Source organism: Sapajus apella, unplaced genomic scaffold, assembly GCF_009761245.1.
Source record: "Sapajus apella isolate SASKATOON/1434 unplaced genomic scaffold, GSC_monkey_1.0 scaffold92, whole genome shotgun sequence".
Lineage (NCBI taxonomy): Eukaryota > Metazoa > Chordata > Mammalia > Primates > Cebidae > Sapajus > Sapajus apella.
The window spans coordinates 6,466,093-6,493,082 of record NW_022437032.1 but is presented as its reverse complement, the minus strand read 5'-3'; the positions used below and the strand labels follow the sequence as shown (position 1 = coordinate 6,493,082).

At 46.4% G+C, this 26,990-nt stretch overlaps 1 protein-coding gene across 1 annotated transcript in view; it reads right to left on the bottom strand.

Moving 5' to 3' along the window:
- Positions 1–10,468: 10,468 nt before the first annotated feature.
- Positions 10,469–26,990, bottom strand: part of KCNB1 (potassium voltage-gated channel subfamily B member 1) — a 116,175-nt gene continuing 99,653 nt past the window's right edge. Inside the window, exon 2 of the mRNA XM_032256032.1 lies at positions 10,469–21,590. Within this exon, the coding sequence (XP_032111923.1) occupies positions 19,581–21,590 (2,010 nt within the window). The 3' untranslated portion in view covers positions 10,469–19,580. The remainder of the gene's footprint in view (positions 21,591–26,990) is intronic.

Here is a 26,990-nt window from a genome sequence, read left to right as displayed (position 1 = left end):
GAAATTTTCAGGCCAGGTGCGGTGGCTTATACTTGTAATCCCAGGACTTTGGGAGACTGAGGCGAGAGGATCCCTTGAACTCAGTCCAGGAGTTTGAGACCAGCCTGGACAACATGGGAAAACCCTGCATCAAAAAAAAACAAAAAACAAAAAACAAAACCAAAATTAGCTGGGTGTGGTGGTGCATGCCTGTTGTCCCAGCTACTCAGGAGGCTGAGTTTGGAGGATTAGCTGAGCCTGAGTGTTTGAGGCTGCAGTGAGCTGTGGTTGCGCCACTGAACTCCAGCCTGGGTGACAGAGGGAGACCCTGTCTCAAAGGATAAAAGAAAAGAAGGAGATTTTCTTGCAGACCCTTTTATATCTTTCCCATTGGGCACCACGTGAAATTATTACTGAGTAAAAACATTAAAACATTTAGAAACAAAATGTAGAAGAAGTTAATGTGTTATTTCTGCATATCAGTCTGTGGACTAAGCTTCATACGATGCATTCATTTTCTTTATCTACTTCAACCATGTGGGAAGTAGCTATTATTGCCTCTGCCTGACAACTAAAGAAACGGAGGCCTGAAGAGGTTCACATGGTGTGTTAGTGTCAGAACCGAGACTCCACTGGGTGCAGTAGTTCACGCCTGTCGCCTCAGTACTTTGAGAGGCTGAGGCAGGTAGATTGCTTGAGCCCAGGAGTTTGAAACCAGCCTGGGTAACATGATGAGACCCCATTTCTATTAAAATAAAAAATACAATAATTAGCCAGGCGTGGTGGTACACACCTGTAATCCCAGCTACTTGGGAGGCTGCGGCAGGAGAGTCGCTTGAACCCCAGAGGTGGAGGTTGCAGTGAGCTGAGATTGCACCACTACACTCCAGCCTGGGTGACACAGTGAGACTCTGTCTCAATTAAAAAAAAAAAAAGAATCGAGAGTCTGCTCCAGGCCTTCTGACCCATCCAGGGAGTCTCCACTTCTCCACGTATCTCTTCCTTCACCGGCAGAAGCCATGCTGAGGTGTGGACCGAAGGGCGGGGATACCTCTGTAGTCATCACCTACAGTAGTGTGGTCACATGTCGCACTGGTGTTATGCAATCTGGGCTTAAATCCTGGGGCTGTCCCTGGCCTGCTGTGTGACCTTAGGTAAATCACGAAACCTCCTGGGTCTTGGCTCTGTGGCAGCTGACCTCCAAGATGGCTCCAGTGACTCTCACCTTCCAGCATTCACTCATTTGTGTGGGCCTCTTCGGCAGTGAATAGGGCTGACCTGTGGGAACAACAGGGTATTTTGGAAGTGATAGTATGTGTGACTTCCACGGCTAGATAAGAAAAGGATATTCTAACAAGGAATATTATTCAACTTTAAAAAGGAAAGACATTCTGGCATATGCTACAACATAGATGAACATTATACTCCGTGAAATAAGCCAGCCACAAAAGGTTACACATTATATGATTCCATTTATATGAGATACCCAGAATAATCAAGTTCATGGAGACAGAAAGTGGAGTGGATGTTGCCAGGGGCTGGGGGGAGGAGGAGTAGAGAGTCACTGTCTAATGGATATGAAGTTTCCGTCTGGGAATATAAAAAAGTTCTGGAAATGGATGGTGCTGCTATTTGCCAAAAATGTGAATATACTCAAGATCATGGAAGTGCACAGTTAAAAATGGTTAAAATGATAAATTTTATGTCGCGTGTATTTTACTGCAACAAAAATCTTTGGGGAAAAAGACATTATGGCTCCTCTCTTTCTCTTGATCTCTCATTCTGGGGGAAGCCAGCACCTACGTTGTAAGGACACTCAAGAAACTCTGTTGGCCTTTGGGGAGAAAAAAAAAAAAAAAAAAAAAGAAACTCTGTGAAGAGATTCATGTGCTGAAGAATCCAGGCCTCCTGCCATAGCTCCACAGCAATTTGCCAGCATGTGAGGGAGCCATCTTAGAGGCAGCCCCTGCAGCCCAGCAAGCCCCCAGAGGGTGTCACCCCTGGCTGACTTTTTTTTTTTAAGAGACGGAATCTTGCTCTGTTGCCCAAGCTGGAGTGCAGTGGCACAATCACAGCTCACTGCAGCCTTGAACTCCTGGGCTCAAGCCATCCTCCCCCCTCAGCTTTCCAAGTAGCTGGGACTCCAGGTGTGTACCACCATGACCGGCTAATTTTATTTTTATTTTTGTAGAGATGGGGTCTCACTATGTTGCCCAGGTTGGTCTCAAACTCCTGGCCTCAAGCGATCCTCCTGCCTCAGCCTCCCAAAGTGCTGGGATTATAGGCACGAGCCACTGTGCCTGGCCCTGGCTGATGTCTGTCTTGACTGCAGCTTTACAAGAGAGTCTATACAGGAACCATCCATCTAAGCCACTCTCAAATACCTGTGCCAAAGAAACTGTGTGAAATGTGAGTGTTGATTGTTGTTTTAAGCTGCTAAGCGTTAGGATACTTTGTTACACAGCAATCGGTAACGAATACAGTTCTTCATCTGTAAACTAAGGATTGTGGTAATTTCACAGTGTCATTGGTGATGATAATTTCATGATGACTCCTCTGATGACGACTTCATAGTTTGTGTTTCTTAGGGTTGTTGCTAAGAAATTAGCAAATGAACCCAGTAAATGCTGAATAAATATTAACTGGTTTGGTTTTATGTCCTTTGTGATTTCTGGCTCTGTGAGATGCTGAGCCTGAACAATAGATCTCCTTTTTTTTTTTTGAGACAGAGTCTCACTCTTGTCACCCAGGCTGGAATACAATGGCATGATCTCAGCTCACTGCAATGTTTGCCTCCCAGGTTCAAGCAGTTCTCCTGCCTCAGTCTCCCAAGTAGCCAGGATTACAGGCATACACCACCACACCTGGCTAGTTTTTGTATTATTAGCAGAGACAGGGCCTTCACCATGTTGGTCAGGCTGGTCTCGAACTCCTGACCTTAGGTGATCCACCTGCCTCAGCCTCCCAAAGGGCTTACAGGTGTGAGCCACTGTGCCCGGCCTAGATCCCCATTAAGGAACATAACTAGGCCCCAGGCTGCAGTGGGATAATAGAGATGGTTACAATGAGAGCCACTGTTATTGAGCACTCACTCAGTGCCTGTTCATAAGCCCCTTGAAGTAGATGCTATTATTTCCCCATTTGATAGACTAGAAAATCAAGGTCCAGAGAGAGAAAATGACTGGCTCTAAATCACACAGAAAAGAAGTGGGGTAGCCAGGATCTGAACTCAGATGTTTCAGACCCTAAAGTTTCTATTGTGAACCACTATGCTGAACTGTAGCTTGACTCCCCACCCCCGACTCCCACTCGCAATGCAAAGCCTATCTTTTCAATTTACCAATTTCTTGCCTATTAGTATGAAGTTTATTGCCCACACATCTGAATGAGAATCATTTCCCATTCCTTCACTTCCCATCTGCAGAGTGTCAAACTCCTTTGCACTTGGGAGGCTGGAGAGTAGATTCCCTTAGAAGTTTGTTCTTGTGATTCAGGTGCCCTCTCCCAGGCTATCCCCTTCAATAGCTAGGATTGGGAATAAGAGTGCACACATGTACAGAAAGTGCAGAAACATCTGTCCGGCCTTAGTTCCCTGCAGTGTCTTATCAGAGGTGGTTCCATTAGCCCCAAGCCTTCACAGCCTGGCACCTTCAGACACCCCACCAGCTGGCTTTCCTAATATTTGCTGTGGGGCCATGTGGTCCTCAGAGGGGCCAGGTCCTCAAACAGGCGATGAGCTCAGGACATGGGCATCGCCACACCTGCTCCTCTCCCCAAGGAGGGGGGAAAGCTGTGCAGCCACTGACAACATGGCCTTTTATGAGCTTGAATCTGGTGTGCATACTTGTGTGTGGGCAGGAGAGCAGATGGGGACCCAGCCAAGGCTGACAGGGGTCAGAGGGAAGGGCAGGGGTGTTTGCGGGTGCCTGTGATGTGGCAGTGGCTGAGCTGGGCCTGTGTGCCTGCACATCATTGTGTTTCAAGTATTTTTGACCATGAAGTTGCAGGAAGAAGTATATTTTGCAGCATTACCTGTAATATGCACATACAATTGACATGAAAGTTTCATGAATCTGTATTTACCTTTTATGAGCAATGCATGCTGACCTTGATTCCACTCTAGTTTATTCTACTCTGGTCTATTTTATTCTTTCATTACAAAATTGCTGGTCATGACCCATGAAACATATGTCAAAACCCCCAAATACAGGGGTTCATGATCTGGGTCTATAAATTTGTATAGAATAAAACTATATAATTTTATTTTCACTGACCTCTAGTTGAAGTATAGCACTTCCTTTAGGTATGACTATAGGCAACAAATCATAGTAATGTGTTCCAGTGATATTGTCACATACACAAAAATCACAGGCTAGGAGCGGTGGTATGTACCTGCAGTCCCAGCTACTCAGGAGGCTGAGGTGGGAGGATAGCTTGAGCTCAGGAGTTCAAGGCTGCAGCGAATTATGATCATACCATTGAACCTCAGCCGGAGCGACAGAGTAAGATCTTGTCTCTGGAAGAAAAATCACCGATTATTTTTTATCTCGTTATGGTTGTTGCAGATGTCTCAAAATAACATAATCTTCACGACCTCAAAATTGTGGTCGTTACTATACTTAGTGCTAGATCTTTTTATTTATTTATTTGAGACAGGGCCTTGCTCTGTTATCCAGGCTGGAGTTCAGTGGCTCAGTCATAGCTCACTGGAGCCTTGAACTCCTGGCCTCAAGGGATCCTCCTGCCTCAGCCTCCCAAAGTGCTAGGATTACAGGTGTGAACACCAGGCCTGGTTATTTAATTTGTTAATAAAGAAGCACTTGTATTACTACATCACACATCTAAAATATTTTGATAATTGCATTTCATTAGATTTCCTTTGCAACCCATGTATTTAGCTAAGTGCAGTGGCTCATGCCTATAATCCCAGTGCTTTGGGAGACCAAGGCAGGAAAATTGCTTGAGGCCAGGAGTTCAGAGACCAGCTTGGGCAACATAGTAAGACCCTGTTTCTACAAAAATTAAGAGACCCATCTCTAAAAAAAAAAAAAGAAAAAAAAAAAACTGGGTATGGTGATGTTCACCTGTAGTCCCTGCTACTTGGGAGGCTGAGGTGGGAGGGTAACTTGAGCCAGACAGATGGAGACTGCAGTGAGCCATGATCGTGCCGCTGCACTCCGCCTGGGTGACAGAGTGAGACCTGTCTCTTAAAAAGAGAGAGAGAGAGGGAGAGAGAGAGAGAGAAAGAGGAAAATCTCTTATGTATTGACATTTAAGTATTTTTCTGAGTCTGAGAAGGGGGTGTGGGTTTCATCAGACTTGTGAGAGGGTCCGTGACACACAGAGTTTGGGAGCTGCTGCCCTAGTGGGTCCTGATAAACAGCTCATGAAATGCTGCCCCACGCTGAAAGCTCCCAGAGGGCAGAGCTCTGGAGCCTTGAACCTCGAGCCCAGTGTGGAAATCACATCGGTGGCCAATGTTTCCATAGCACATATGGTGCCAGCCTATGCACGAGGCCCTTTTCATGGATTATTTCTTTTAATCTTTACACCAACTCTTGTGTGAGGGGTACTATTCTTAGCCCCATGTCTCTGTCTCTTTACCCAACTTCATTTTTCTTCTTAGCACCAGAAGTGTCATATATTTTTATCTGTTTATTGGCAGCCTCCCCCACTGGGATGTGTGTCTCTTGAAGGCAGGGATTTGCTTTGCTCAGTGCTTCATCTCCAAAATATCAAAATATGTAAGACTTAAGGGGACACCAAAACCTCAGGAATCATGCCATGTCACATAACATGTTCACACACACACAACCTCAGAAATCAAAATAAGGAATATTTTATTGCCCTTTTTTTTTTTTCTGGTAGGGGAACAGGGTCTTGATCTGTCACCCAGGCCGGAGTACAGTGGTGTGATCATGGCTCACTGCAGCCTTGAATTCCTGGGCTCAAATGATCCTCCTGCCTGAGCCTCCCAAGTAGCTGAGACTACAGGCACATGCCACTGCACCCAGCTGAATTTTGTATTTCTTCCAGAGCTGGAGTTTAACCACATTGCCCAGGCTGGTCTCCAACTCCTGGGCTCAAGTGATCCTCCTGCCTTGGCCTGCAAAGTTCTGGGATTACAGGCATGAGCCACTGTGCCCTGTCTGGCAATATTTTAAAAAATAAAAATTAATGCCAAAAATCCATAAACAAAATATCAAAATTTCAAATAAAGTTAAGATCCAATCCCCCGTGTGTGTACATTACTGCCTGGATCTCCTTACCCTATCCCTTGTCCTGAGGGGCTTAAAACCTAACGGTTGCTAAAGTGAATTAGCCTCATGCTGCAGATGGGGACATTGAAGCAAGGAGGCTAGAGACTTCCTCGGTTGGTGCCAAAGCCAGTAAGTGGAGCAGCCAGGATTTTGAGCTCAGGCGATCTAGTTCCAGACCCAGCTTTCTTAAACCCTGCACAGCCAGCCCTGTGAATTATCATGCTTGATCCTTTTGGTAGTGCCAGTAACCTGGTAAAATCAGACAGATTTGAGTTAAAACCCCAATTTTGGCCAGGTGCAGTGGCTCATACCTGTAATCCCAGCACTTTGGGAGGCTGAGGTGGTCGGATCACTTGAGGTCAGGAGTTTGAGGTCAGCCTAACCAACATGGCAAAATCCCATCTGTACTAAAAATACAAGTGGACGTTGCAGTGAGCCGAGATCATGCCACTGCACTCCAGCCTGGATGAGGGCGAGACTCTGTCTCAAACGAAAAATCCCAGTTTTGCCCCTTCCTAGCTGGGTGAACTTGGGGAAGTCATCTCAGTGCTCTGTGCACAGATTAAAGAGGGTAGAGGGGACTGGAAGGGGATCAGAAGGGGGCTACATCATTAGGTGGGCCCACAGTGAGTTTGAGGAAGAGCAGAGGACTGGAGTGTTAGGGCAGAGCACCCTTGGGTGAGAGCAGTGGGAGATGAAACAGAGACGCAGGCAGAAGCCAGTGGATGTAGGGATTTGCAGACCCAGCCAGGGACTTTGGACTTTATTTAACGTGTGACGAAAAGCCTTAGGAAGGTTTTGACAGCAAAGTGACATGATCAGACTGACAGTTTGACAGGATCCCTCTGGCCAATATTTTGAGAAGAGCCTGAAAGATCAAGGGCAGAAATAGGGAAGCCAGTCTGGACATGGCTGCAATACGAAGGCAATAGACAACAGTGGCGTGGCCCCAAGTTGGAGCAGTGGGGGAGGGAGAAATGCAGATCCCAGATCTATTTTGAAGGCAGATCCCAGAGGAACGGCTGACAAGCCATTCATTTCAGCACTGTTTGTTTAAGCAAAAGTTGAAAGCAACTTGAATGTTCAGGAGTAGGAGACTGGCAATTACCAAGTACAATAGAACACGACACAGGCTTATGAAAGAATGAGGAGGCTCTTGGTGTATTAATACAGAATGATTTCCAAGATACATTAAAAGAAAAAAGCCAGAAGCAGAGCAGTGTATATAGCACTCTTACTATTTGTGTGAGGTAAAATGAAACAAAGCAAAACAAAACAACACATACACGCTCATATGTATGTGTGTATGTTTGCAAAAATGATCTCTGGAAGGCGACACGAGGAACTGGTATCAGTAATTGCCTCCAGGGAAAGGGGGACGGGGGTCTGGGGGTGTAAGGGAAATTTCACTTTTCATTGCACCTTTTGGATTTGAGATTTTGTACCTCTTCTCAACTGGTGGTGATTGTGATCCCCAGGGACATCTGGCAATTTCTGGAGGCATTTTTGGTTGTTGCAACTTGGGGGAGGTGTTACTGGCATCTGGTGGGTAGAGGCCAGAGATGTTGCTAAACACACTACAGTGCCCAGGACAGACCCCACAACAGAGAATGAGCTGGCCCTAAATGTCAGTAGTGCTTCGTTTGAGAAGCTCTGATCTAATAAAAATAGATAATAAGGCTGGGCGCGGTGGCTCATGCTTATGATCCCAGCACTTTGGGAGGGTGAGGCAGATGGATCACCTGAGGTCAGGAGTTCGAGACCAACCTGGCCAGCATGGTGAAACCCCTCTCTACCAAAAATACAAAAATTAGCCAGATGTGGTGGCAGGCACTTGTAATCCTAGCTACTCAAGGCTGAGGTAGGAGAATTGCTTGAATCTGGGAGGCGGAGGTTGCAGTGAGCCAAGATCTTGCCACTGCACTCCATTCTGGGCAACAGAGTGAGACTCAGTCTAAAAAAACAAAAAAAAAAGAAAAACAAGTCTTTATTTTTTTTTCAGGATGGTCTTTATTCTGAGATTGTATATTTTATGGGTTTGAAATATCCTTTGTTTTACTAAGATAATGTATAGTACATGATAGTCACTTTTTCAACATCTTTACTTGGCAAAATAAAATGTCAGGAAGGCTTATACACTTCCCTAAGCTGAATAAAAAATTAGCTGGGCATGCTGGTAGGCACCTGTAGTCCCAGCTACTTGGAAGACCGAGGTGGGAGGGTGGCTTGAGCCCAGGAGTTGGAGGCTGTAGCTATGATGGCACCACTGTGCTCAGCCTGGGCTTCAGAGTGAGACCGCATCTCTAGACAAATAAGAATACAACATTTTTTTACTGGGCTATGAAATCCTAAAGTCTGGAAACTACCCTTTTCAATTAATGGGCTTTGGAAGGTAATGATTTAAAATATGTCCACAAAATATTTGATCCTTTTTCCCCAAGTGGCAGAATTCCCTCTAAGGGTGACCTGGATTTGGTGACTCACTGCTAACAAATAGATTTGGTGTGAGTGATGGTTTCTGATTTCTGAGACTAGGTCACAAGACGTGTGGTGCCTTTCTCCTAACCTCTCTGTCTTGGACCACTGCCCCTGGGGGTTGCCAGCTTCCATGCTCTGAGGACATTCAAGAGCCCTGTGGAGAAGTCTGCATGGTGAGCAACTGAGGCCTCCCACCAACAGCCAGGAAGGAACTGAGGCCAGAGAGCCACCTTAGAGGCAGGTCTTCCATCCCAGTCAAGCAGACGACTGCAGCTGGTGTCTTGATTGCAAACTTGTGAGAGACCCCCAGCCAGAACCACTCAGCTAAAGATGCTACTGAATGAGATAATAAATGTTTCAACTTGCTAGAGTTTGGGGGGTAATTTGTTACACAGCAGTAGATAACAAATACAGAAGGCTGGGCATGGTGGCGCATGCCTGTAATCTCAGCACCTTGAGAGGCTGTGGCAGGCTAGGAGTTCAAGACAAGCCCGGCCAACATGGCGAAAACATCTCTATTAAAAAATACAAAAATTAGCCAGGCATGGTGGCACATGCCTATAACCTCAGCTACTCTGGAGGCTGAGGCACGAGAATTGCTTGAACCCAGGAAGTGAGGGCTGCAGTAAGCAGAGATCATGCCACTGCACTCCAGCCTGGGTGACAGAGTGAGACTACATTTCAAAAACAACTAAAAATCCCTCAAAACAAATACAGAAATTGTCAAGCCCTATCAGTAAATCAGAGATCACAGAAAGGCAGCCTATGGGCTGTGGTCTGTGGTCTGCCTGTGGTCTGTGGTATTTCATTTGGCCAGTATAGGACTAGAAAAAATGGAATTAGTTGCTAACATTTATTTATTTTTATTTTTTATTTATTTTATTTTTAAGTAGAGACAGGATTTTGCCATGTTGGCCAGGCTGGTCTCGAACTCCACCTCGGCCTCCAAAAATGTAAAAGTTGGGTATTTTCCTTAAAAATCCAGATTTCTGACTTCTCTTAGAAAGATCTACTATTGCTGGGCCCACATCCCTATAGGTAACAACCAGTTGGAGGTAAATGGCGTGTGTTCTCTTGTTTTTTTTTTTTTTTTTTTTTGAGACAGAGTCTTGTTCTATCGCCAGGCTGGAGTGCAGTGGCATGATCCTGGCTCACTGCAATTTCCGTTTTCCAGTTTCAAGCAATTCTCCTGCCTCAGCCTCCCGAGTAGCTGGGACGACAGGCACGCACCACCATGCCCGGCTTTTCAGTAGAGACAGGGTTTCACCATGTTGGCCAGGATGGTCTCGATCTCTTGACCTTGTGATCCGCCTGCCTCAGGCTCTCAAAGTGCTGGGATTACAGGCATGAGCCACCGCGCCTGGCTGTGTTCTGTCGTTTACCATACTCACTACCATCCCTATGTCTCTTAGTTAGGTCACTTTACTCATTTATGCTGCCTGCTCTGCCCCAGTAGTCATTTGAGCTTATATCTTCTATTGTTAGACAGCTTTTAATGAGATGCCCAGCCACAGTTGACATGAGAACCAAATGACCAGAGTTGGAGCTTCGATTCATAAATATCATGTAGGGTGGGTTACCACTGGCTTGCATAGTTGGGGTGACAAGCCAGTTATATTTTCCTGTCCTCCTTCCAGGGGGAAGAGAAGTTGATGCTGCCTGGGGACAGGCTCCCTGATTCAAGTCCCCTTACAGCGCTTCCTGCCTCACCTCCCTGTGTCCTCCAAAAAATAAAACAAACTGCACCAGGCTTGTTTTTTCCATACCTTTTATTGAACTCTGCAGACTTCATTAAGGGACCATTTGCTTAGAAATTCTTAAACATTTGAACATATTTTACACGACAGGACAGCAGCTGGAGGTCACACAAAGATCACAATTTCATCTCACCACATGCATAAAAAGACACTGGGATTTTTGTTGGTGTGTGTTTGTGTGTGCGTGTATGTGTGTATTGCGCAAATGCGCAACGTTCATTTTCACCTTTACGGGAAGGACTAGAGACGTTAACTGACGAGAGATGAACAGGACCCATGAATGCACCCCCGAGAAAAGAGTGGCTGGGGACATTGGTCATTTATGGCTAATGTGATTGGCTTGGCCCCTGTCAAGGGTGGGGTGATCAGAATGGCTTTGCTGGCAGAAAAGCCCCAACCTCACACCATGGGTTCCTGGGAGGGAAAGGGTCTTAGCTGATGGGATCTGGGGGCATGCTATCATGGCGGCTTTGGGGCTCAGAAAAGAGATCTTCGGCTCTAAAAGCTGGAGGGCAGGCTGGCCTTGATATCCAGCTGGACTTCCATGGCTCAGGGAATGTGATCCAGTTTCCAGATGTTGGCTCCTATGTTTCTGCCCCAGCAACTCCCAGATCAAGGGAAATCCCAACTTCGAACCTTGGCTTAGTCCATCAGAAACCACCTGATGGCCCCTCCGTGGGCCGCGCGTGAGCTAAAATACAACATGAGGCTGAGAAATGCAGGGTAGGGGAAGAGGAAGGAAGCCAGAGCTGCCCTGCGGGCCCCCAGGAAGTGTGGCTCTGAGAGGGATGTGGCCCTTATCAGCTTGGGGCCTATAAGCATCAAATAGAGATGTCACCTTGAGTCAAGGAACAGATGACTTTGATGGGGCAGTTATGGTTTCAGTGGGAGAGGGGCTCCTCATTTTTCTTCCCTTCACTGTTAGGTAGGGATTCATTAACTCCCCCATTCACTCACATGTTCACTTGTCCAGTCACCCACTCAGAGGTTAACCATTCACACATTTACTCACTCACAAAAACACAAGTTGGATGACCATCAGGTGCCAAGGGCATATGTTGGGGGTAACACTGAGTACCTGGTGCAGAAAATAAGGTTCCCAATTTTTGACCTTGGATTGAAGTCAGGATAGGGCTGGAGAATCCTCCCTGTCCCCACCCACTCAGGCACACTCAGCTCATCCAAGAGAGAGACCCAAATCCCAGTGAAACCCAAGGGGCATGGACCAAGCTGTAGAGATGTCAGAGTTTCTTGGGCATCTTCTCTGCTGCCTGCCTCTTTCCAATCTTGGTTCAGCTCAGGGAAGCAGGAAGTATGGGAAGATCCCTGCATAGCCCTTGAGGACATCCTAGTGGGACAGATTTGGGAGTTTCCTACACGTTCTTGAATTTTCCTATTGTTGCAGCCTTGTGTTGTTGCAGCTTGAGTGATTCTGCAGGGCAGAGCTTCCAGTGAGGAGTTGGGAGGGAATCTTGAAACGCTGGTTTTTATGTTATTTTGGCTTCAGGGGAAGGCAGCTGCTCATTCTGCTCATGGAAACATACCATCCTGCCCACCTCATACTAGAACAACAGAAGACCAACCGGTCTTGGGTTCACCGTGAGGCTGAAGTCTCACTTCCTCTCAACCCACTATACATAAACTCTCCCTTGTCAAAGGCTTTCCTTGGAGAATGCAATATGCAGGCTGATTTGGAAAGAAGGCTACAGCTGCAGGAGAGTGGGCATTCTGCTTGAAGGCAGCCAGAACCCGGTTTTGCTGTGAAACTGGATTAAAACATGCCTTTCTCTTTTGATCCTTCTGGATTTTTTTTTCACGGCGGGGGGAGTTTTGAAGGTCTTGAGTGGGATCTCTTGTTTGATTTACCAGAAAAACAAGCCCTTTCAGGATGGAGCCATTTGCTATTGCCTGGGCAGTTGTTCATTGTGGGGCTGACTAGTAGGGAACAGATATCATTGCATCTTTTGTACAGAAAGCCCCAGGCTCGTGAGGGCACAGGAGCTGGGCGGAGGGGCTGAAGCACCATAAGACAGCCAGCCAGGGACAGGGGACAGCATGGATTGCTCCTTGGCTGGCCTGGGGAAGGGTAGCATGAGTCTCATCCCAATGTGGTACCTGGTAGGCCACTGGGGATGGGTTGGATTGGTGACTGACAGTCATTAAAATGTTCCAAGACAGGGAGCTGAAAGGAAGCAGACTTGTCTTTTAGGCACCCCCTCCGATAGCGCCAAAGCCTAGAAGTTGCATTCCTGCTAATCGTGCGGCATGCCTTTGCCTCAGTGGCTTGAGCTTGTGCCCAGAATGTTCAAACCACCTACACACACACACACACACACACACACACACACACACACACACCCCAAGAAACAAAGAGGGAAAATTTCTGTGGATATTCAGCCCAGTTTCCATGCAATGCTAGGGCCCCTCCACAGTGCCCATTTTGTATACCATCTAGCCAGCCTCTTTCAACACCTGTGGTATAAGGGAGCTCACTGCCCACCATGGCATTGAGTTCCATATTCAGAAAACCCAGCCTATTAGGAGGGCTTCCTTAATTTGAGCTGAAATTGACCCCATTCCTTTCATACAATAGAAATTTTTGGAGAACTTGCATATAGCCATCTGGCAGTTAAGTGGTTTCTTCTTCAGATGCACTGCCCTACTCCACCCCATCCTGGCCAGCCTTTAGGAGATCTTTTCAGGATTTTTGGAGGGAGGAACAGATAATTAGGCTTAGATAAGTGAAGATGAGGGTTCCCTCGATTAACAGAGCCCCACCCAAATTCAAGGTGGCATTTGGAGAAGTTCAGGAGAAAAATCTAAGTTAAGTTAAAATCGGGGAGAGTGAATGGAAATGCAAACTATATAACCTCTTTCTTGATGAAAACAGCCACAGCCATAGGCAAGGGTGTTTGCTTATCTGGGTATCAAACCTAGGAAACTACTGGGAGACAATTTTTTGTTTTTATTGGTCTTGTGCAAAGGTTAAAAAAAATCTAGCCTGTTTTATTTGACTCTGGTTCAAACCAGACTATCAGAGTCTGTGGGGTGGGAGAACTCTGATTAGTGTCCTAGTCCAGAATAAAAAATTCATATTTGAGTTGGCTTCCTCTTGGGAGTTATCCGATGGGAGGGCTCACTGCCATTTGAGGGTCCTGGTTTGGCTCAAATTTCTGATTCTAGGCAGAGCTCCGAGCCCTGCAGCTGACAGCGGGGTGGGTGGGTTACCAAAACCTAAACGAATGCAAGCTGGAGATTATCTGGGCTTTCTTCATCTTACTGTGTGAGTAGATGGATGGAGAATCACTTTCTGCTGAAGATCCTGAATAGTGAGATGTCCTCTGCCTACCCAGGGCTGAAAACTGCCTCGTGGAATTCATTGTCAGGACAGTCGGAAAACTCCTGCAGGCATGGATAGGTGGAAGTCGAAAAAGCACCCCTGTCCTTGCCACATACCTCCTGCTCTATGGAGCTAGGCAGCTGGCAAGGGAAGGGGAGATGAGTTAGCAGAATTGGGGACATCTCTTCTCAGGGTTTGGCTGCAAGGGTGTCTAGCCACTGTTTTTTTGGTGAGCCTGTTAGAAATGGATTGAAATGGGCTGGGCACAGTGGCTCATGCCTATAATCCCAGCACTTTTGGAGGCCAAGGCGGGCGGATCACCTGAGGTCAGGAATTCGAGGCCAGCCTGGCCAACATGGCAAAACCCTGTCTCTACTAAAAATACAAAAGTTAGCCGGGCGTCGTGGTACACTCCTGTAATCCCAGCTACTCAGAACGCTGGGACATGAGAATCACTTGAACCTGGGTGGGGGAGGTTGCAGTGAGCCAAGATTGCGGCATTGCACTGCAGCCTGGGCAACAGAACAAGACTCTGTCTCAAAAAAAAAAAAAAAAAAAAAAAGGATTGAAATGCGAAACTGATAAACAAAGTGATGAGGAACTGATAAACAAGTCGATGAGATGTGAGGCCCAGCATGTTCTTGTGAGGTTCATGAGAACCTGGAAAAGCTCTGGACTTCAGATCTGATGAATGTTACAGACCCACAGGGTGCTGGACATGGGAGCAGCCCAGCCAGGAGGAGCTTATACGTGTTCTGAATCTCAGAAATGCCAGTGATGAGTTTGCTTGCATGAGATTTTTGGTTCCAAGATCTCTGGGGATGAGAAAACTTAGTCCCTTCAGATCCCTAGAGGGGTGTGAGATATAAGTAAAACCAGCCCACATCCCATCCTGATTTTGAGGGCCATCTGTAACTCTGCTTCCCTGGGTCTCATTCCTGCATTCATGCCCTGAATTCTTAAGAACAACGAATAGGAGAAACACACAGAACTGAATGAGAAAAGTAACAGCATTGATGGACTCCAGGCCTAGAGTCAAGAAATGCCTATACAAGGAAGTCAGACCCCAAAGTCTTTCCCCACCCCCAAGAAATCAGAATCAAAGGGAAGAAAACCAAAACAGCCCACGAGACAATGGTAGGAACTGCAAAAGACCAGAAAACATCAGCTATGATAATGACCAACAATGAAACTCCTATGATATTGTTGTATTACAAAAGAAGAAATTAGACTCAATTGCCCTATTATAAATTTGCTAAAAATACATATATATATATATTTTATCTGAACAGAAAAATAGACTACTCTGAGATGCGTGGACATTCTATGACATAGTCGCGCATCAGATACTTCTAGAGCCAGAAAAATGGCAACAGAAAATGCAGAGGTAACTCTTATTTCTGGGTGTAGCCAGGACTGGTTTGGGTTGCCTGGGCTGAATGACATGAAAGCATTTGGATGCTGTCCTATAAGCAGTGATAGGCGAGGAAACATCAGCTCTGGGCTGGAAGCTTTCCATTGTCCTGCTGGGGTCTCAGGGGAGCCCCTTCTCCCTCCTGCCCACTCTGCAGCTACAGGAAAAGTCCTTTCCCAAAGAAGCATGTCCGGAGGCTTTTTGCCTTGCCCTCCTTTGATTCAAAGTTACTTGAATTGAGGCTGAAAAAAAGCCTGGGGTATTGTTACTTGAGATTAGTTGGTAGAGAAATAAGGACAGGAGAGAGATTAGAGATAGAGACCTGGCTTTAGTGGCCCTTGTCCGTGGTGAATTTTAAACATCCCCTTGTCCATGAACTAGACACTCCAGCTGGGACTGGAGCAAGACAGAAATATACAATAGTTACAAATATCAACAATACATTACAGTTTTACAGAAGAGAATACTGTTTTGTTTTTCTCCTTAGAAACATGGATCTTGTTAGGAGAAAGGGCAGAGACGAGGCTACAGTTACCAAGACACGTGGAGAAGCTGGGAGTCAGTTTGAAAAAGTTTGTATCACCAGCAGTTTTCAGGGGCAAGCTGGGTGGGTTAAAAGAAATGGCCTCCTCAGGATTTTGTTGTTTTTCCTTCTTACTCTTCTTCCTTCTTGATCCCCAGTCCTTTGGAGAAAGGGACTTCACGGGAACAAATGTTCTCTCCTTTTTTTCTTTCCCCTTGAAGTGTGCTTAAGATAGAATTCCTAAAGAAGGCACTGAGAAATCTACTGCACCAAAGTCCTGTTGTTTTCTTTTACCCAAAGATAAAAAGGTGAATATACTGTCTCCTCCAAAGCTTCCCCACCTCTCTCACCGCTGGTGGCAGATGCTCCCCCGTGTGATTGGGACACACAGCTACCTGGTCCCTAGCCCTTTCTGATAATGGTGGAAGTTGGAACGCAAGTTCAGCTGGGTTCTTGATGAGTTTCATTGAATTCGCCAAACTGACCAGCATCCATTTGCCGCGTCCAGCCCCTAGTTTACTTGTTTGGGTTGACTTGTTTCTTTCTGCTGTCATTGGTTCAGGAATGAATGGGAAATGGACTGCCAAGTTAAAACAGGATTTGCCTTTAGACCATTGCTTTCCTCTTCTCTATCAGGACCTTCCTATCAAGTGAATTTCTCAGTGAAGACTCTTAGGTAGATTTCCCAGTGCGTGTATATTCACGTACATAGATACAGGTTGGGTGTATACATATTAAAATCTGGATATGATCCTTTTTAGTGAGTGGAGGGGCTGGGAAAACTTATAATACTCTATTTCGAATTGAACACAGAACAAAAGCTATATTCCCCCAATACATACACACACAAGTAAAAGAAAAAAAACCCAATCAAACCCAAACGGAATACTTTCTAAGCATAGTATATGCTGAATTTCAATTATTCTGTTTCTATAAGAACTCTATAGGACTCTGGCTATGAAGCCTGAAAAGGTAGGTTCTTAATGATACTTCTGAATTCGTCCTTCAAAAGTGACTCAATAAAATGCTACTTTAAGGTCAGACAAAATACACAAGGAAGGTAGGGCCAGGTCCTACATGACCACAGAAGGCAGAAAGGGCCTTTGGTTACAAGGAGAGTTGCACCAATTGGTTTTCATTTAAAAAAACAAAGAAATCATTTTCAATCTGTACACTTCTCATCTGCTTCAACCAACAAATGAAATGCCTTGATTGGAAGAAGTGGTGGTAAGTTCCTTCTCGATATATATGGCTATATTGAAACATGTTCACTTTCCTGATATGTAAAATAGACATTATTATTATTATTATTATTAATTTTTACAGATAGCATTAGCTCTAAAAATATCTGAATTGGAAATCACAACTATTTACTTTTATCAAAAAGCATTTTTTTTTCCCTGAATTTTCACATTTGTGCTGATGGTGGACATTAATGGTGATGAAAACAAAGAAGAGACATGTGAGATGGTTGGCGGAGAGCTGTCCCACAGTTGTTCCTCAAGAGGCCCCCCGCTCAGACTGTGTGTTCGGCAAAGTGTTTTGGGAGTGCTGCTGCTTCCTCTGCCTGGTGCGCCAGCTGGCACGGGATGACCTCACACTCTCCCTGCCCCTAAGTCCCTTTGCAGTTGGTGCGTGAATACTCTGAAGATACCTAGGAAGAGTGACGTTCTTGTTTTCTCTGTTAATGCAGCAAGAACAGGACTGCACCCTCTTGGGGGATCCACAGTCTCCGGAGATGCTGAGAAGTGTTATGAGTTGGGTTTGTGTACAGCAGAGAATACGCGTTTTTAAGGGTGGTGGAATGATCCCATCCCATCATATGTGTGGCAGGTGGCTCAACCTTATGCCATTGTACGAAGGGCAGGCAGAACAGCTCCATGATATTTGCGTACTGAGGGGTGGATCACACCATTGTACTAATAGGCAGACCAGCAACAGATGATGTTAAGACTGAAGACTAGGTGAACCAATGCCACATCTTTCTTCCACTGGGAAGACATATGCCTGTTACTGCATTGAGGATAGGAAGAACTACACTATTGTACTTGGGACACCATCCATCAACATTACATTAAGAGAACAACATTGTTCCATTGAGCTACAGACAGGCAGACCAATAACATGTCGTCTTTACTGACAGATGAGCCAACACCATAGCATTGTATTAATCAGTGGTTCAACCCAATGCCAGTGTACTGAGGCATGACTAATAACACCACACTGTTGGACTAAAAGCAGGCAGGACAATGCCAGGTCATCAAACTAGGACGGGAAAACCAACACCAAGAAATACACCAGAACCACTCAAGATGCACACAAATACTTATTGCTTTTGTCTGTACTGGCTGCACTGATGGCTGCAGGAAGGAGAATTGAGCTTTTAGTACAGACAGTGACACTGAAAAACCAATAGCTGGTTGACAAGAAAGAGAACAGAGTAAAACACCCAATGTCCAACTGTCACTGTGTCCTTTTGAGATGTGCATGTCTCCTGTATACTTGACTTCATGAGAGGCCCCATCCAAGGGGCAAGAACCCCTCCTGACCCATGAGGGTTAAGGGAAGGCTTCAGAGGGGCAGGGAAGGAGCCCACAGACTTTGATATGGCAGACAGTAATACCAGCACAATATTACCCATGGTGGCCAGAAACAGGCAGGTAGCAACAATCCATCACAGTTCCAACAATTGGCCCACGGGAAATAGTGCTTGTTTTAAAGTGCAAGATGTGGACACTGTCCCTGGCAGAACTTATTTTTGAAAAACATAAAGTGCTTTTTATTTTAACTTTTTTTTTAGCTTGAAAACCACAGAAAACAAAACAGAATTTCTATTATAATAGGTACTTTCCTTGCTGCAGCAGGAATTATTCAGTCTGAACTAGGCATTTCAATGCAGGGTATTGCGGGGTATTTTTTTTCCTTTCATTTTTGCAAGTAAAAAAAAATCATATTTTTATGCTGTTCTTCAGTAACACACAGTCTCCTTGAATAAACTATTTCTTTTGCATATTTGACACTTGCATACCTTTTGAGTCTACACTAGTGATGTAAAGAAAGCGTGTTCCTCCTTCAACCCTAAAGCAATGCTCTGAGTTCATGCTGTTGTCTGGGTGCCCACCTTCTGAACCCTTCCCAGATCGCCAGGGGGCAATTAGAATTGAGTACAAGTGGTGCAACTCACCCTGATGATATCTCAAAATAAAAACTCAGGTACTACGGAATACTGAAGTCAATGAAGACATTTGAATAAGGGTTTTGCGCTGGGATCGTGGCTTATGGCGCAGAGACTTCCCCGTGAACGATCATTCCCTGTAGCCGTCTAACAGTGGAATCCATCCAGGAGGTGATGAACAGGTGTTCCTAGGGGTGGCCGGGCAACATCCAATACCAAATTGGTCAACCCACTCTTTCAATACCAGCCACTCGTTCCTGCATCCTTCTCCAGCTGAAGCCAGGAGGACTGGAAATGTTGCCCTCCGAGACTGAGATGGACAGCCATGAGAGAAGAATGGTGAGTATGTGGCCTCGGTCCTGTCTAGAATGGTAGTAGTGGTGGCTGTGAGTTCCACTCATGTCATCTCCCAAAGAGGGCAAGAGAATTGTTACAAGGAGGCGCTGTGCCCGATGGCTTGGCCAACTTCATGCTGATGGACCTGTCATGGCTCTCAAGGTCTTAGGGAGCCTTCTCTGGAGTTTCTTTTCTCTCTGAGGGCTTTACAGAGCCTTTCTGTTTCAGAGTTCATGCAGAAAAGCTCTGTGGCAGGTAAGCTGAACAGCTCTCCTCTTTGGACCTCACCCAAAAGTCTCTCCTCCAAGGCAGGGCAGTTCAGATGCTCTGATCTCGTGTGCTTCCGTGGGCTCCTCCCCCTGGCAACACACGGACGTCAGGGGAGATGTGGTTCTCGAGTTTGCACTTTTCCTGACCACTGGGGCCTTTTCCAGTCAATGCTTCTGTGGAGTAAATACAGTTCTGCCTTAAGAACTTAGGGGAGGTGGGTAAAGGGGAGCTTTCAAAGTGGTTTTTCTCTGATCTTGTCCCCATGCTGAACTTCGGACTGGTGCTCCCAGGGAGGCTTTTGGGGGGGCTGGAGTCCACACTGTAGAGGAGCTGCCCCTCATCATCTGTGTCTGCGTCAATGTACTGGTGGACACCTGCCTCGAAGTTGAACGCTATTGCTGTGTGTTTCTCAGGAGACCGGGGTGGTGTCTTAGCACTTGCTGTGGTGTAGATGGAGGACTCTGGGCTCAGCACAGCCTTGTCCAAAAGCGTGGCACACTCCAGTCCAGCGACAGCAGCCGCAGCACTCCCCCGGTTCCTAAGAGGGTCGTGGTACATCCCCAGAACCGGGAGGAGTGGACTGGGGTCACCCTCCATGAAGTTGACTTTAAGTGCTCGGAGCTTCAAGGGGTTGTTGGTTTTCATGGAACTCTTGGGGCTCTCGATGAAGAAACTAGAGTGCTGGCTGGCATCAGGGCTGGGGTTGGCCTCCACAAACCTACCACCACTGGCACCCAGAGCTCCCCGCCAGCCCACTTCTGGAGCTGTGCTGCCCCCAGTCTTGCTGGGGAGTGATGTCAAAGGGCTGTGGGAGAATCTGGTGGCCTCAGGGAAGTCTGTGGCACAGCTAATGAAGCTATCAATGCTAGACATACTTCGCATGTCGATGACCCCTTCTGTGCGGGTGGGCAGAGGGGCTACGGGGCTAGGGATACTCTCCATTTCAAGTTCTTCCTTTGGTTTGCTCTGTGCTGCTGACTCCTTGGTATTGAGGATGGGCTGGGATTGGGTCTTGGCCATCTTATTGTACATGTCTTCCAGCTGCTGAACATTCAGGTGCTGAGGACTAGAAGACGATCTGGCTTTCTCAGGGGATCCCTGCTCCTTGGTTTCAAAGGACTTACTTGAGCTGGTTTCAGACAGTGTCCTCTTTGTCCATTTCCATTTGTTAGGAGACAAGTGGTTATCTTGCACTTTGTCTTTCTTACCCATATTCTCCCCATTTTTCTCAACCACAATGTCCATCATCTCAATGCTCCGGGCGAAAGCATCCTTCATGTTCATGGACACGATGCTGCCATTCCTCTTGGCTCTCTCCAGAGCCTCTCGCCGCTTGATTGCTTTCTCCTGTCTCTTCTGCTCCTTGTAGAACTCAGAGAAGTTATTGACGATGATGGGAATGGGAAGAGCAATCACCAGGACTCCTGCGATGCAGCAGAGTCCCCCAACAATTTTCCCCAGGAGAGTCTTGGGGTAGATGTCTCCATACCCAACAGTTGTCATGGTGATGGTGGCCCACCAGAAAGAGGCTGGGATGCTTTTGAACTTGGTGTCGTCCTCATCCTTCTCAGCAAAGAAGACAAGGCTGGAGAAGATCATGATGCCCATGGCGAGGAAAAGGATGAGCAAGCCCAACTCGTTGTAGCTCCTCCGCAAAGTGAAGCCCAGGGACTGGAGGCCAGTGGAGTGGCGCGCAAGCTTAAGGATGCGGAGAATTCTCATGATGCGGAAGATCTGGACCACGCGGCGGACATTCTGGAATTGCAGGACACTCTTGTTGGATTCGGTGAGGAAAATGGTGACATAGTACGGCAGAATGGCCAACAAGTCAATGGCATTGAGGGGACCCTTGAAGAACTTCCACTTCTTGGGTGAGGAGAGGAACCGCAGCAGGTACTCCATGGTGAACCATGCGATGCACACAGCCTCCACGTGGGCCAGCTGGGGGTTGTCTGTGGACTGGCCGAACTCATCGAGGCTCTGTAGTTCAGGCAGCGTGTTGAGGGACAGGGCAATGGTGGAGAGGACGATGAACATGATGGAAATTATGGCAAGGATCTGTGAGGAGAAGAGAGTGGGATTTAGTTATTAACTGCCCCACGGGATGATCATCATACAGGGCACTCCTCAGTGTTCAAGAGCATTTTCACATCTCACTAGCCATTTAATGACTGAATGGGACAAAAAGTGAATTTATTTTAATCCATTTATTGTCCAGATGTGGAAACCAAGGCCCAGAGAAATGAAATGTTTTAAAGCTATCAGCAAGCCCAGGGTTCAAGCATACTTTTTCAGATAGTAACCATTTTATAGGCCCCGAAACCCTGCCTTCTCTATTGCAACAACTCAACTCTGCAGCTGCAGCATGAAAGCAACCTTGGATAATACATAAATGAATGGGCATAGCTGTGTTTCAATAAAACTTTATTTATAAAAACAGGCAGTGGACTGAATTTGGCCTGTGAACCATAATTTGCTGACTTCTGATCTAGACTGGTGGCTCACACTGGGTGGGGAACTACCTTCACAGAGATGATACTAATGATAATAGCTAACCTTTATGGGGTGTTGGTTGTAGGCTAGGCACTTTCCATGCAATAGTTCGTTTCGTTCTTATAATAACCCTGTTCAGTGCTATTAGCTCCATTGAACAGATGCGGACACTTGGGTTTCCACAGCTAGTAAGTGGAAGATCCAGCATTTTAACCCAGGTCTGTATAACCCAAGAACATGAGCTCTTAAGGCTGCTGGATATGGTGCCTCATGTCTGTAATCCCAGCACTTTGGGAGGCCTAGGAAGGAGGATCATTTGAGGCTAGGAGTTCGATTCTAGCCTGGGCAACATAGTGGGACCCTGTCTCTATAAAAGAACAAAAGCAAAAAAAATCAGATGAAAGCTAACCTTTCACTAGAAAAATGCCTAGACACTCAAGCTTTTGTAGGTAATTCCCAGGGAGGCACAGACATTCTGGGCTCATATTTACTCCTGATTGGAACTATGTGCTTTTGGGGGCTAAAGACCTTGACTTAACTATCTTTGAGTCCCCTGGATCAGAAGAGAGCTTGGCCCGGAGAAAGGGCTCAAAGAATATACACTGAAATTAATGGAATCTAGGCCAGTCTACAGCCTGTGCAGAAAAGCAAATAGATGTAATAAATTGCTCTGAGGTTCTTTTTTTTTCAACAATACAAATCCAATCACATTACTTCTTTGCTTAATAAATCTCCAGGACTCCTCATGAAAATATCCAAGCCCCCAGACCTGTCTACTGGGTCTCCTATACCCATCTTCCTTTTGGAGATTTTCCGTTTCTCTTCCTCTGCCCCCGCTATGTGGGAAGGGGAGCCTGGTCACCATGATTGTATCATTTGATCCTGGCTGCCACTGATCAGAGCACCAAGGTTGGATAGAAAATCCAGGCTGGGCCAATCTGTACACTGGGGCTTAGCCAACGTACCTTTGAGAATTTGAGCTCAGGAACTCAGGTGGTAAGTGGGTTACGGGAGGGTGAGTCCCTGAATTAAATGTTAAATAGAATCTAGGCTTGAATCAGTTTCAACCCTCAAGCAACTATCTTCCAAATACAGGGGACAGAGATGCCATGAAAACATGAGAGAAAGCTAAACTTTAGTCTAGGCATGGTGGCTCACACTTGGACTCCCAGCACTTTGGGAGGTTGAGGTGGGGGGATTGCTTGAGCCCAGGAGTTCGAGACCAGCCTGGGCAATACAGTGAGACTCCGTCTCTACAAAAAGTAAAAAATCTGCTGGGAGTGGTGGCACATGCCTATAGTATCAGCTACTTGGAAGGCTGAAGCAAGAGAATCTCTTGAGCCCAAGGAGGTTGAGGCTGTGGTGAGCCTTGACTGCACCATTATACTCCAGCCTAGGTGACAGAGAGAGACCCTGTCTGGAAAGAAAAGAAAAAGGAAAAAAAGAAACAAAAGAAATGAAATTAGCCAGGCATAGTGGTGGCTCCTGTAATCCCAGCTACTTGGGAGGTGAGGCAGGAGAATCACATGTACCTGGGAGCCAGAGGCCACAGTGAGCGGAGATCATACCACTGCACTCCGGCCTGGGCAACAGAGCAAGACTCCATCTCAAAACAAACACACACACGAACAAACAAATAAAACAAAGAAATGAAAGAAAAAGACAAAGAAAGCTGAACCTTCAAGAGAAGCCAGAGAATGAAGGGAAGATGCAGAGGAAGGAGGAGTGGGGACTGCAGGAGGGTCACAGTAGGTGCAGAGGGCAGCAGTTAAGAGGCGGCGGTCGGGGGGGGGGCTCTGGTGTCAGCCTGCTTGAGGTTCAAGCCTCAGCTCTGCCATTTCCTTACACCACGCAAGTTCTTCAACCTCTCTGAGCCCCAGTTTCCTTATGTAGAAAACAGGCTGATAATAACAGTATCTACCTCAGAGAACTGCTGTGTAGATTAAATGTGTTAGTACAAGCAAAGTGCTAGAACAGCTTCCAGCCACACGCGGTGAGTGCCTAATAGATGCCAGCCATCATCACAGGGGAAATCTCAGCGCACACCACCCATCCGCTCAGATCACCCAGTGTCGGGGTGGCCTGGTCTCCATCTTTGCCTCCTGTATCCTGTAAGTAAACCCAATTGCTGCATGGGTGAGTGTGAGAGGTTTCTGGCCCTGCAGTGAATCCTCAGTAGGGATGCATGGTTGTCAAGTCCTTCTCATGTTGACTCTGACCCCTCTTTCTGGCCACTCCTGCCATGGGGTCTCAAAATTCACAATCCTCTAACCACGCGCTATCTTTGGTCAATTCGGCATGCCCGAGCTTCTTGCTCGCGGTCTGGTGAACTCCAATCCATCTTTCCAAATCCAGCCCATGCGACCCCTTCCCTCTGGAGTTCTCCCTGCTTTCCCCAGGCAGGGTTGACGGCTCCATCCTTGGGCTTCCCTCACCATTTTAACATACCTTGGGGATACTTACCACACATATCCCATCACAGACACGCGCGTGTCTGTGTGTGGGTATGTGTGTGTGCATGCGTGTGTAGTGTGTGTGTATGCGTGTAGTGTGTGTGTATGCGTGTAGTGTGTGTGCATGTGTGTGCATGCATGTGTAGTGTGTGTGCATGTGTGTGCATGCATGTGTAGTGTGTGCATGTGCATGTGTGTGTAGTGTGTATGTGTATATGCGTGTAGTGTGTGTGCATGTATGTGCATGCATGTGTAGTGTGTGCATGTGCATGCATGTGTAGTGTGTATGTGTATATGCGTGTGTAGTGTGTGTGCATGTTTGCACGCATGTGGTGTGTGTGTGTGTGTGTGAGTGTGCGTGCATGTTAGCAAGTGTGCTTATTGCTGCCCAGAATCTGTGAGCACTGGGAGGATGGGGATGGGTTCTGAGGTTTTTCTCTGTGCCTCCAGCACTTAACCCACGGCGGGATACCTGACAGGTGCACCCCAAGTATTTGTTGGCTGTTGCTCAAGTTCATAAAGATAGAAGGGTCAGGAGCAGAATTCAGCTTTTTTGTTTTGTTTTGTTTTTAGAGACAGGGTCTTTCTCTGTTGCCCAAGCTAGAGTGCAATGCTGTGATCATAGCTTACTGCAGCCTCAAACTCCTATGATCAAGCAGTTCTCTCACCTTAGCCTCCCAAGGAGCTAGGACTACCGGACAGCACAACCAAGCCCAACTAATTTTTAACATTTTTGTAATGATGGGGTCTCACTATGTTGCCCAGGCTGGTCTTGAACTCCTTGGCTCAAGCTATCCTCCCGCCTTGGCCTCCTAAAACACTGTATTTAGGAGTGTTTTAGGGATTACAGGTGTGAAACACTGTACCGGTCTGGGAAATATTTCTTGGTCATCTACTCTGCGTGAGGCACTAGGCTAGACATGGGGATGCCACAGGGGGCAAGAGAGTGCCGGTGCCCTGATGGTCCAGCTCTGGCGCCTCCTTAGCCTCAGGGGTTCTATAACTTCCTGATTTTTTAAAAATATAGTCAAGTCTGACACATGCCATGTTTTAAAAAAATAGGTTTTGAGTTTCTTGATTTATACCCATTGAAAAAGAAAAATTCTGTAACACTTTATAAAATGAAATGTTTGAGGCTGGGTGTGGTGGCTCATGCCTGTAATTTCAGCATATTGGGAGGCTGAGGCAGGTGGATCACCTGAGGTCAGGAGTTCAAGACCAGCTTGGCCAACATGGTGAAACCCTGTCTCTACTAAAAATACAAAAAATTAGCAGGCGTCGTGGCGGGTGACTGTAATACCAGCTACTCTGGAGGCTGAGGCAGGTAAATCACTTGAACCCAGGATGTGGGGATGGCAGCAAGCTGAGATCATGCCATTGCACTCCAACCTGGGCAGAAAGAGCAAAACTCTGTCTCAAAAATAAAATAAAATGTTAGATATATACAAAAGTAGACCTAATTTTTATATAATTTATGAACCATAATCAAATGAACACCTAGAACTTACCACCCAAACGGAGACACAGAGCAGGCAGCAGCGACACTGACACTTCCTGTGTGTCCTTCCCACTCCAGAGATGACCTCTGTGTGCAGCTTTTCATCCCTTTGTTTCTCTGTATAATTTTCAATAAGAATGCATGGGTCCCTAAATTGTCATTTTGTTGCAATTTTTTTTTTTTTTTTTTTTAAGAAATAGAGTCTAGTTCTGTGGCCCAGGCTGGAGTGCAGTGGTGCAATCACAGCTTGAATGCCAAGGCTCAAAAGATCCTCCTGCCTTAGCCTCCCAAGTAGCTTGGGTTACAGGCGCATGCTACCACGCCTGGCTATATTTTGTGGAGATGGGGTCTTACTATGTTGCCCAGGCCGGCCTTGAACTCCTGGCCTCAAGCAATGGTCCCACCAGGGCCCCAAAGTGCTGGGATTCCAAGTGTGAGCCACTGCACCTGGACTTGGCTCAGTTTTGACAGTATGCCACATGTACTTTGCCACTTGTACCACTCCTTCCTTAATGGTAAAAACAAAAAATCAAAAAAGCCCACTCACCTTCTATATTTTATTTTAGGCTTATTCTAAGAAATAATATGCAAAATTGCTGATTTTTCATGCCAGGGCTATATGTATTAAATATTCATCAAAATAAAGATGTGATTGTTGGAATAACATCTTGGCAGCACACTTTAGGTGAGGAGTGTGGGTCCTGGGGTTGGAATTCTAGCTCTTGCCATTCATTGGTGGAATGGCCTTGGGTATCTAAATGTTCACTGCCTCAGTTTCCTTATTTGTAAAATGAGGACATACTAGTGGTTTTTAACAGGATGATTTTTACTCCTTGGGACACTCGGCGATTTTGGCAGAAATTTTTGGTCGTGACAACTGATTGGGGGGTGCTCCTGACATCTTGTGGGTGGAGGTCAGGGATGCCACGAAACACCCTACAGAGCACAGGACAGCCCCCACGGCAAAGAATGATCCAGTCTGCAATGTCAGTAGTACCGAGGTTGAGACACTCT